The sequence below is a fragment of the Equus quagga genome, chromosome 16 (assembly GCF_021613505.1).
Source record: "Equus quagga isolate Etosha38 chromosome 16, UCLA_HA_Equagga_1.0, whole genome shotgun sequence".
Taxonomy (NCBI): domain Eukaryota; kingdom Metazoa; phylum Chordata; class Mammalia; order Perissodactyla; family Equidae; genus Equus; species Equus quagga.
In genome coordinates, this window is record NC_060282.1 from 52206466 (window position 1) to 52219519 (window position 13054).

The following is a 13054-nucleotide window of genomic DNA, read 5'->3' on the forward strand; positions in this document are numbered from 1 at the left end:
ACTGTAACAATGAACCAACTTCATGATTTTTCATGATGGTAATAAAATATAGATTCTAATTGTAATTGATATTTCACAAATAAATGTGTCACAAAGGTATCAGAAGTTTTACCTACTCAGAAAACACCCATCACAAGTTCTTGGAAAAAGATATTAGCTCAGTGCATGGCTTAATCAAGCTGAATTAGTATCTTCAATTTATATTTAAAAATTGGTCCATTTAATACACTTTGCATTAGTACAATAGTATATAATAAATATTTAATAAAACACCAATGGAAAGCCATGTATTAAATGTTTGAAAATGTATCTTTAAAGGAAAGCAAAAAAAAGACTGTTCATCTAGGAGTCTTAACTCTGGAAACATTCAAGTAACATTTTCTCTGAAATGTTTTTTGTTTTTTTTTTTTTTTTTTTTTTTTTATTAATGTTATGATAGATTACAACCTTGTGAGATTTCAGTTGTACATTTTTGTTAGTCATGTTGTGGGTACACCACTTCCCCCTCTGTGCCCTCCCCCCACCACCCCCTTTTCCCTGGTAACCACTGATCAGATCTCTTATCAATATACTAAATTCCACCTATGAGTGGAGTCATATAGAGTTCGTCTTTCTCTGACTGGCTTATTTCGCTTAAAATAATACCCTCGAGGTCTCTGAAATGTTTTTTAATGAACATTTTTATATTGTCTTTTTAATAACTGACAAACAACTTGCTACAGAGCACAATGCATGGTAATGGTGAAATCCACTGAGCTGCAAATAACATGCTGTGATGTTAAAGGACCCCCAAGATATATAAACTGCAAAACGATCATGCTAGGTCCCAGTCGTCTTAATCACAGGGTGTTATAAACATCTCAGATTGGGGTCAATATGAAATGTTAAAGATACTTTTTTGAAATGCATTTTTATAAATTTTTAAAGTAATTTGCTTTTGAGACGTCTACTCATTTTCTGAATAAATTAGCATTTGATACATTTATCATAACTAATAATTCCAAACTAAAGGCAGGCAAGGGGCTGGCCTGGTGGCACAGTGGTTAAGTGTGCACATTCTGCTTTGGTGGCCCGGGGTTTGCTGGTTTGGATCCTGGGTGCAGACATGGCACCGCATGGCAAGCCATGCTGTGGTAGGCGTCCCACATATGAAGTAGAGGAAGATGGGGAGGGACGTTAGCTCAGGGCCAATCTTCCTCAGCAAAAAAGAGGAGGATTGACAGCAGATGTTAGCTCAGGGCTAATCTTCCTCAAAAGAAAAAATAAAAATAAAAATAAAATAAATAAATAAAGGCAGGCAAATAGCTGAAGAATATTTTCAAACGAGTCTACATAACACTAAATGAAGATTTAAAAATGTACTTGTTTCTTTAATGGAATTAAGCAGTTCAAACCAAGCCCCAAACAGGATTTCTTTTTTATATGTTCAAAGAATTAAAGAATGTTGAAAACTGAGCAGCTAGCAGAGATTACCACATTCAAATGAACACCTCCAGGTGAGGATGCTGAAGGAAGGAGCACCTTGGCAAATATCACACAGGCAGTCGCTAAGCTCGGGTGAACGCCCAAGTCTCTTCTGACCCTAGCATAGAGATCTCTTCTCTATCTGCATTGGTTAAATAATTAAAGAGTCCATTTCAAGTTTTTTCTATATAGATGTATCTGTGAAGAGTTTTTCTTCTTTCAAAATTACACTGTACTTCTCACTGATGTAACATTTCCCATCTTAAACTAATGTGTATGTTTCCTATGCCCATTAAGCAAAAGGACAGTGGAAGTTACCTGATCTTCTATAGGCATGACTAGAATGCCTCCAACTTTTAGTAATATTTTCATGTAGTTTTCATGGTCTTTCTGGACTCCAGCTCCACAATAAATTCTATCATACTGATGACTGTCAGATGCTATCTGGAGGCAATTGCCAACCACAAATGCAGGTTCACAGAACTCAAATCTGCATGGAAAAACAAATATATTTTAATTCATTTAAACAAAAGATTAGATCTAAACAACTTAATATAATCCAGCTCTTTGAAATAGTGAAGTTACCAAAATTAATTATAAGGATAAAACATCACTATGTTATTTGATTTAAATATCATATTTATGAGGTTTAACACTGATCGCATATAGTGTATGTCTTCAAAACATTAACCTATTTTTGCCATACTGAAACCTCACTTAATGCTTAAAAAATGAATATAATGAAAACACTATCACAACACCAACCTTGTGATGCCCCACAAATGATATGATAAGGATGAGAATCACAAGAGCCAAACAAATGAGTACAGGGTTCACTCTCCACTGCCCTTTCCAAAAATAGCTGAAGGCCCAATGGAAATGGGAAGGGCTTGCACAGTATCCTTCTCAGTTTGACATTTTTATTGTGTATAAGCGTGGCAAAGCTTTGTCAGGGAACGACACCAGTGTCTTGACCATATACTCTTGCAACCACTAAGATTAGGGAGATTTCCCTAATAGAGCTATGTTACAGGACTGGGACAGAAAGCAGAATAAATAGTGGTTTTTCTTACTGCTGCTTTGGCCCCTGTAATCTCAATATACAACAAAAGAAGAGAGATGGTTTCAATGCAAAGGCATTTTACTCAGGCTGCTTGTTCCTGGTTACAGTGTTGGTTCATGGTATATAGAGTTATGCTTTTACAAACTACCCTTTTTAGACTTCTACTTTTTCCTTAAATTCTGACAAATCTGAAAATAGTCTTTAACATATAACATGAATTAAAACTCCAATGCACTAGTAAAACATGCAACCCTTTTTAAAATTAATTCATGGAATCTCCTTTTACTTTTAAGTTGATTAAAGTTAATATGACTGGACAGCAAGATGAGGCTATCATTGATGATGAAAAAATTTATATTTTTAGTTTCAGCACGCAGTGAAAAATGACACCAACTGAATCATAATCATTTTACTTTGTAAGATGTATTCTTTGTTAATTAACAGACTTATTACACAAAAAGTTTCCATCAAAATTCACTGTAACACAGATTACGATCTCTGATATTTAAAAAAGATTTATACCCTATCCTCAATTTCATGTCTCCCTGGTGGAGGGGAGTAGGGTTGGGGTAGGGGGCGCATAAACAGTGTATATTGTCTTACTCTCTGCCCCACACCCCATATAAGGTAGTCTATGTCCCACTATTTCTATTATTGTAATGTCCTCCTCACTGCTCACATTTTTCAGGTCTCCTTTCCATCATTTTGTTCCCTACTGAACAGGACAGCTTCAGGTTCCTTAGAGTGCCACATGGGGCTCTTTGTGAGTCTACTGCCAAGATTCCTTTTCAGGGGCCGGCCCAGTGGTGTAGCAGTTAAGTTCACATGTTCCACTTCGGTGGCCCGGGGTTTACCGGTTTGGATCTTGGGTGCGGACCTATGCACCACTTATCAAGGCACGCTGTGGCAGGTGTCCCACAGATACAATAGAGGAAGATGGGCACATACGTTAGCTCAGGGCCCATCTTCCTCAGCTAAAAAGGAGGAGGATTGGTGGCAGATGTTGGCTCAGGGGAAATCTTCCTCAAAAAAAAAGAAAAAGATGCCTTTCTAGACTTATTTCCTGGCTCTGCCCCTGCCCACACATATTATGTTGTAGCCAGAATTAAATTATTAGCTGCTAATTGCTTAGAGGAACTATTACAAAGTGTTTTGAAACCCTGCATCTGTGTATGTGTTGTTCCTTTGACTGAAATACCCTTCCTTCTCTTCTTCCTTTGATAAATGCCTACTATCCCTTCAAGATAAAGTTCAAATACCAGCTTTGCAATGAAATCTTACTCAACTCTTTAATAGTATCTCATTCTTTCTACTCACATAATACATACAAAAGTGTAAACTTATTTACGTTAGGGACCATGCTTAATTTCTCTTTTATACTCAAGACTACGGTACAACCTGTGATTACCTAAAACATGGCCAAAACATAATTTCTTGGCTTTTAAGTAAATTATGTACTAAGGATCATGTGGTTTAATTATTTTATCAAACTCACACAGTAAGTGTTCTTTAAAAAGAAAAGTCAGACTACTATGTTCAGTGAAGTGTATCCAAAAATGTTCACTCATAAAAATTCATTTTAAATAATTTAATTTTATAATAATTTAAGCCAGTCTTACAACTTTCAGGATAAATATGAGCAGGGAATTTAAGTAAAAAAATTTGAATTATTAAACCTCTTTTACCATCAGGTCTGTTAAATCAATTCAAAAATATGCTTATAGTTTTAAAAGCTTCTTAGTAGTTAAAAAACATGATCAATTACAGAACTATTACCTAGGAAAACACCATTACACGTAAACAACTCACGATTAAAACCATTTCTAATATTAGTGATACTTTATACATTCTCATCCCCGTAAAATGAATGACAAAGAATTTAGTGCCTGATCCTAAAAATCATGTGTGTGACTCTGGTCAAGTTACCTGATACTAGTAATTAGCACAATTCATTAAGTAAAAACTATTTCTTGGCACCAGTTCTGTGTAAAGACTAGAAATACAATGGGAAACACTCATGCCTACATCTAGTGGAATGGACAGCATCAATCTCACTAATTAAAGATTAATTCACAACTATGATAAACGCTCTAAAGGAAAGGAATATGATTCCAAAACACTGAAAATGAAAGGAAACTGAGAGACCTAGGGAACCAGAGAAAGTTTCCCTGAGAAATGACAAGCTATGATCTGAAAGGTGAAACAGGACAATCCAGGGCCACACTACCCAATATGGTTGCCACTAGCCACATGTAGATATTGAGCACTTAAAATGTGGCTAGTGCAAATCGCGATGTACTGTAAGGATAAAATTCACATGGGATTTCAAAGATTTAGTACAAAAATAGTGTAAAATATCTCAATATTTCTCTTATATGTGTGTGTATATATCTATAGAGTGTGTATATATATTTTTTCAACATTCACAGAAATTGAAAATACTAAAAAACTACCTTCTACTTATCACCTGTCAAGAGAAGCTTCAAATACTTTCTCTTTAACAGTCTTCCCTTTGAAACATTTTCCTGCTCTCTGAGTATTTCTACTGAATTTTAATTGTATCTCCATCACCTATTACAGTCCTCAAAAAACATTTACTATATAAGTGAGCCATATAATAAACATAAATGGTTTGTCAACTTTTCCACATACCAATTTTGAATATGAACCCAAATTTGACAAATTAAATATGCTTATCACAAAAATCTCAGGACTAGAAGAGAAACTTGCCCAGAAACAGTTACAGAAAAAATATGTGCCTATGGCACTTTCTATATCAATTATGATGGTTCTTGTTTTAGTAAATTGGTTACTATAAATAACTGTTGCTTCATGTTACAGAATACATGACTTTTTTCTCCAAAATGCCGAAAAAAGAAAAACTCAAATAGTAGAAAAACAAAACAAATCCTTGCCTTTAAGGAATAAATAAAATGTCCTATAAGTGAAAGACACTTTTGTTTTTGGACCTTTTTAAAGATCTTAAATAAGCCACCCTTATTCTAGGAAAGAACTAAATTTTTTCCCTTGTAATGCAGGTTGGAACAAGTATATTTGCCTCTACTGAGGGAGTATTAGACAGGATCATTATAGAGAAAATTTTGATCTCTAAATGTATAAATAATTTCCACTAATGCAAATGGAACATATACTTCTAACAAATGCATATGGGATCTTTATACTTTCATTTAATATATTTAAATTAATTTCCGTTACTAGAATACTCAAATTTGAAAGTTTAATTAAATGAGACATATTCCAAAAGGACTGGACTATTTCTAGATACAAAACAGTAAAACTTCAAAGACGTAAGTAAAACTGGGGAGAAAAGTAATATTTTTAAATGTTGAACTAGACATCTAGAACTTAGGAGAGAATTCATATGCCAGACACATTACAAAAAAGTTATAATACTACCAATTTAGTAGTTCTAAGAAAAGTGTCTACCAGAGATAGTGCCCCATCTGAGGATTACTTATTATACTTGTAACTATGGCTTGCCCTTTCCACCAATAAATACATAAATCCTTCATACTAGTAAAGAAAACAAAACAACCTTCAAATTCCATATACTTACAACATTTGTTTTTAATATATAAATGGGTTATGGATTATTTTTCCTAATAAAGGACTTACAGATCTGCTTTAGTATTTCTGACTAGGTACACACTTGAGCATCTTACTTAGACATTTTGTATTCTGATACTAAAATTATGGCTTAGTTTTACAATAGCATTTCATGTAAATAAATTCATACCAATTCTACCACTAATAATATTTTTTCACAAAATCTATGATTAATATTTTTCAGGCAAATGTTTATGGATATACCCATAACCATATCATATCATGCTCATATCCTATGAATAAAGAACTAAATGACTGATTTGAGACATAGTTGGTGGCTACCACGTTATCATAGTAAATTACAACTCCTACTAATTCTTCCAGTGTAGGGAAGAAAATAAAGAAAACATTTTCTTCCTTAGGCTTTCATTGTCTTCTGAAAGTTGTATCTTACCTAAGTTTCCACAAACCTCTACAGGCAAAGTACATATTTTAAAACCACAAATACAACTTCCGTATAATCTGGAAGACTAGCAATAAACTAACCAGCAGAAGTTTTGTTTATCACAAAATACTACCACACTGTAGATTTACACATAAAATCTAGGTTAAAAATAGTGAAAGAGAAAATCCAAATTCCACCTTTTCTTATCAACCACAAACAAAATGAAACCTGAAAAGGAAAAAAGGCAAAAAAAAAAAAAAAAAAAAACGGCAAGAGAACTACCAAAATGATACCTCCTATGTGGTTCTAATTTTACTTGTAAAAGTATGGTTCACATGTTCTTTCCCTGGTTCTTTAGGGGAGTTCATTAAAATTTTATGTCTGTTAGTAAAATGAAAAGTAGCAATCATTTTTATTCCTTGAAGAAAATTTTCAAAACAAAATTTCCAAGATAGAGATGACTTTATACTCCTAAATTATACTAAATTATACCTAACAATGCAAGTTACCTGTATATCCCCCCCAAAAAGTAAACAGTTCTGAAATGTGTGTAATAACTACAAATTCATTCACTTTAGACTTACAATTATTTATTGATTTAAACCTAAAAATCGAATGATTGCTATTTAGACTCTTACGCAGAGAGGGAAAAACATGAGATACTCTCACCAAAATTTACACTGAAAATAATTTGTGGGGAAACATGGAGCACATATATATCTTGGATTACAACATGAACACTTGCCCAAAATAACACCAGGATTCTAATCACTTACCTTCGCAGTGGTTTTCTTTACAGGTGCATGTTGACATATCTTCATCTTGAGCTGGACAGATGATTTCGTTCACAGCAGGGACCTTGCCAACTTGCCCATATAATTCTTTTGATAAGCTGCTAGGAGACCAGGGTGACCTAGCCTTGCCCTGCAGCTTCCCTCTTAGACGGATAGTCTAGGTCTAGGAGCTGACTGAGAGCAGAAAAAACAACATTCCCCTTCAATACACTGTGGAAGCGGGGCTGACAATTTGCACACCAGTTTATCATGTGCCACAGGATGCTGTCATTGAAATTTCAGACAATTATTCCAATGGAATAAAGGATTTCAAGGACACAGGAAAGAATCCTACCTTGTTCTCATACCTCATCCAAAAAAACCTCCAAATGAATCACAGAAACTTCTTTTTCTTAAAACACTTTGTCAAAATACACATTTTGAGTTTTGAGAGCTATGACCACTTCGTTAAAACAAGACAAAACTTCAGACCTTTCCATTGGGAAGAATACCCAGGGAAAGGTTAATCTCTTGATCTCCAAATGTAGTTATACATTCAAAAACTCTTACAGTGAATAATTAATCTTTTGAATTAAAAAAATTTAAAAAAACAAAGACTTTACCTTTTCAAGTGTTTTCCCTTCCAACTGCATCAAACTCATCTCAGAATAATTCAAGCATTATTTAAAGCAAAGTTTAAGAGTAAATACAGTGATTTTTCATTGAATGAAGCTTTAGGAAAATCCACAGGATCAAAAACAATTTCTAAACATCTTATAAAAAAATGTGACAGGTACATTATACAAAAGTTTAGCTTTCATGTATTTCAACAATAATTTCTTCTCCTAATAATGTGTTTGAAGCCATCAAACTTTACCCCATGCCATTTCTAACTGATGTTAAAATAAATAATTGATTGCCCTGATGACTAAGCATTTCTGTCCCACCATGTGAATATTTCTCATGATTAAAAACTCTGTTTACAACCTGTAATAACATTTATAAAACTACCATCTGAACATTGTCAGTACATCAAAATGTGCAAATATCTGAGACATACTTTGAAATAATGTTGAAAATATATTTATAGATAGCAAAACTAACTTCAAATATACCATAATTCTCTTAAAGGTGAAGCAGGACTATTTTAGTGATAAAGTTGACACTATAGAAGCCCTTAAGTTTTTCAATGTAAATCGAATCACATGGAAAATGAACCTATAACTAAAAATAAAATTAGAACATTAAATATTGCCATAAATCAATTAAATCTTATAAAATACAAAAAACTATATTAACTCTGAATTTAATTTAAAACTTATACTTCAACTAAATTTGAGGAATGCATTGCCTCTCCTACTCATCCCTGCCCCCAACAGTAATTCACACCATAGGTAAGTCTCATTAAGGAACAAGGTAGGTGTGCTCTGCAATAAAATGCTATAGTGCATTTAACCAAGTTAAGGGTACTCTTGAATTCTAACCTGAAGGAAATAAATGATGAAAATAAAAGTGCTGCTTCAACTTTTGTATCTGAAGCTAAGTTGCTAGGCTGTAATTCATTGGCAGCAGCTTACTGCTGGAAGAATATTAGAATAAATTAGTGTTTACACCATCAGAGCTAAATCAGGACTAAATAGACTGGCCGAGCTCAGGTTACAGCCTGTCTAAGCCTCAGTTTTCCCACCTGAGAAACATGGACACTAATAATGCCTCTAGTACTGTGGATAAAGCACTTAGAATGATCTAATGTACTTGATGAATAGACAATGTATACAGTCATATGTCACTTAACGATGGGGATACATCCTGAGAAATGCATTGTTAGGTGAATTTCATCATTGTGAGAACATCATAGAGTTTACTTATACAAGGCTAGACAGTATAGCCTACTACACATCTAGGCTATATGGTACTAATATAATGAGACCACAGTCGTATATGTGGTCCATCGTTGACTGAAACGTTGTTATGTGATGCATGACTGTATTAAGTGCTATTATTTTTTAAAATCTCATTACTGTTTCCAGTACTCATATCATGACTCATTTATATGACAAACTATATAGAAACAATGGTCCTTGGTTCAAATAGAATGAAAATCTTCAATAAACCAAACTACACTGAACTCATTTGGCTATTGATATTAGAATATTTCCAAAATCAGCTGCAGTATCCTTGGAGGGGAGGGGGGATAGGATTTATTGTTTTACAAGGAAATGGCATACTCCAAAGCATGTATTCTAGGGAGCCAAGTCAACTACATGCACATGAGTACATATCATATAAACACATAAATGTAACTATAAATAAAAGCTATGCCAATTACCAACTCATTTGCAAAGTATTTACAGGGTAAAGGTTTACAATTTAGGCTCCTTTAACTCACTCACTCTTCCAAGTAACTACAGCTGGAGGGATTATTTTGCTTCCTGTACATGTACAAACACTGATTCATATAATTTGACCTTTCCCAACATTCTCCTTCCCTCGTGAAAGCCAGAAACCTACAGGCCTTTAAAATCTAGGCCTAAACACTTGTCTAGATGAGAGTGGGCTAAAATAAAGATGTTCTGGAGAGTTTGTGTGAAGAGTAGAACAGGGGTCAGGCAATTATGGATAACAGGCCATATCCAGCCTGCTGCTTGTTTTGGTAAACAAAGTGTTACTAGAACACACATGGCCATTCCTTTAGTTTTCCAGTAAGTACAATGCTTCAGAGGACACTTGAAATTAAATGTCAGTGTTACAAGGGAATTTCAGTGAATCTGGGAATACCACAGGTAGAGCAAAGGAATAAACCATACAAGAGAGCTCCCCCTTCCCTACCACCTCCAAGAACAATAAATTCAGAGTAACCTCTCAAAATTATTCCATTTGCTGATGCAGGACTAAGACGTAGAAAGGAAGTTTAAAAGTAGATACATTATAATAAGAACATTTTTTTCTAAAAGAAAGAATACTCCTTTTAAGACTCAGGAATCAAGCTTCTTTATACAGCATACGCAAAAACACATTTATATTTTTTAAAAGGTCATTTTACATTATATATTCTAATGTTGAGTAGTTTATGAATTTCTTCCTACCTATTATATTTGGGAGTTCACTATGATTTCCAACAGATATGTGTAAGAAAACTTTAGAGATGCAGTTGAAACCATGAGCGATATGACAATACTTTTGAAAAGGGAACTGATAAAGATCCAAACCAGTAGGATAAATAATATTGGACGAGTATTAGTTTTTAGCTATCTATTCTGTCCATGTTACACATAATCAAGGATAATCTAGTACTAAGGGATACATAAACAGCAATTGATTTTCCTGAGCTATTTTATATCTCAATAATTAAAATACGTATTTTGATGACGTGTACACAACTAAATAAAAGAAAACTGCTTGGAAATGGGATTTTTAAAATCACTTCAATGGCTAGTTTTTCAAAGTTAAGAACTGAAAATAAGTAGAAATATTATCTACAAACATCAAGAAAATTTGCAAAGAAATCATCAAAACGCAAGTAAGATAGGAAGAAAACTACTAGTTCTTTATAATTTTTGTCATCAAAACCAAATGATAGAAAAACAACAAAAGGGAGCCCACTGAATGACTCATCAACTTTGATTACTTAACTTCCAACCACTCACTTCTTTATATGGAATGAAATATTTTCCCAGTACCTACTACTCTTTGTATGCAAGACGCTTTTATAATCTGAAATACCTAATATTTCAGAACACTACCTGAAAACCAGAATATATAACAACATTTCCAGAACTAATTTTTCCAAACTAGTTTATTAATATAAGAATCTGTTTTAAAAATAGGTTGCAACACTTCAGAGACAACTATCATCAAGTCTCACTTATTATTTTAACTGAAATAACAAAACTATTAAAAATTATAAAGAAACATTTAGATCAGTCATATCACCATATTTTATAATTCATCATTTTATGAATAACAAATCTGCATAACACAGTAACAACAAATGAAACTCAAGAAATACAAAGCCAAGGAAATTTGATCATTTTACAATTAAATGAAAACAATTTTAGAAAATTTTTAAAAACTGAGACACCTAAATATATATAGTCTTCAAATTTATCTGTTATGGATTATTTAATATTTAAATTACATCAACATAGAAATGCTTTAAATAATGACATATTTTACTATTCCCCAAGACCATGCCCACTTGTCAGCAATAAACTTGAGCTCCAGACACTTGTATAGCAGTGCTTCAGTGATTCAAGGTTCTTCCTTGAGTTTGTTCTGCCTGATTAATGACCCCAAACTGAATTATCTGTGCCTTCATGTATTAACACATGAAATGCATTACTATCTAATATATTAGACCTTACAATAGACCTTAACCATTTGCCTAATATTACTTTTATATTTTCTAATCTCAAATGTATTCAAAAGGTCCTTATGTGTACATTAAGTTTCAAAATCAAAACAAATACTTAAAACAATAGGAATTCAATAAATTCAACAAAATTCTCTAGTTCCAATAAACAAGATAAAAACATTCAGGTCCACATCTTAAGCACTTACTATGCTACTAATAAGACAGAAATGATGAAAACACAAAGGGATGCTAAAATTTAATCCCAACTTCTCATAAAATAACAAACTAAAAACTTTTATTTCTGTCAAACATTACTCTTAGAATGAACCAACACGGTAAGCACTTGAAAAACGATTCAAAATGTGAATTAAATATTAATTACTTATAAAGACAAGTATAAATAAGATAAAGGATGGCATTCAGCAAATTGCAGAAAATCCAAGTGGCTTGCTCAAATCCATTGAATTAATCAGAGAACAAAATAAATCCTGAGCATTTCCCAACTCTCCCAAGCTTGCCTGACTGAAGTCTTCAATAACCCAGTTAGAATCACTCCTAGGTAGACACAAAGACCTCCCACTCCCTCTGGGAGTGACTGAGGATTTTGCTACAGCATACCAATTTTCTGTTCTTCAACCAATCAAGTGGCACTTGCCAGAGGTAGACACAAACTGGCAAGGGCAAAGGGGAATGAAAGAAAAGGGCACAGGGAAGGAGGAGGAGGGGCAGAGGAAAGGAGGAGAACAGAAACACACACCAGCAGACATTCACATGGCCTTCTTGGCTTTCCTCTTGGCACTATCCCCCAAGCCTAAACTCTGGAGAAAAACATCTCAGTTCTTATCCAGGCTCCCCCAAGTTTCTCACCTCCAAGGTCACAGCCAGGGCCTAGAGATGAGTGAGGAAGGCCCACTCCAAAGAAGCCGAGTTGGAATGCTGAATGATTTTGCACTAAAACTTTGTTATATAAAATGACTAAGTTCTAAGCTTATAATTCTTGTCCTTCTTAAGGCTTTCTCTCTTTGAAAATATGACTAGTTGAGAGAGATAAATGCCCTCCAAATTTTACATAACTTCACAGAGTTAATGGACTTTAGCATAAAAAGCTCACGCTCCATGGATTTATCAAGGCTTAATTTTAGGAACATTATGCACCAAAAAGACTTCCCTGCCAGCTCAAGAACCAAAGCCTGTGCACTATTTCTTCTAAGAGAAAGTATGAGTTCAAAACAATGGTTTTATAAACAAATTTCTCAAACACAACACTATCACACAAGATACATCAATATAGTTCTATGATAACTTCCTCTAGATATATTTCAAAGTAACTGAATGTTTTTAAGAAAACCTTTTGTATGCTAACAGGTATCACCCTTACATTACAAATA

At 33.7% G+C, this 13054-nt stretch overlaps 1 protein-coding gene across 1 annotated transcript in view; it reads right to left on the reverse strand.

Annotated features, from left to right (window-relative positions):
* The window catches only part of PCMTD1 (protein-L-isoaspartate (D-aspartate) O-methyltransferase domain containing 1), a 67473-nt gene that overhangs the window by 12518 nt on the left and 41901 nt on the right, over positions 1-13054 (reverse strand). The window contains exon 4 of the mRNA XM_046641580.1: positions 1783-1954. Within this exon, the coding sequence (XP_046497536.1) occupies positions 1783-1954 (172 nt within the window). The remainder of the gene's footprint in view (positions 1-1782; positions 1955-13054) is intronic.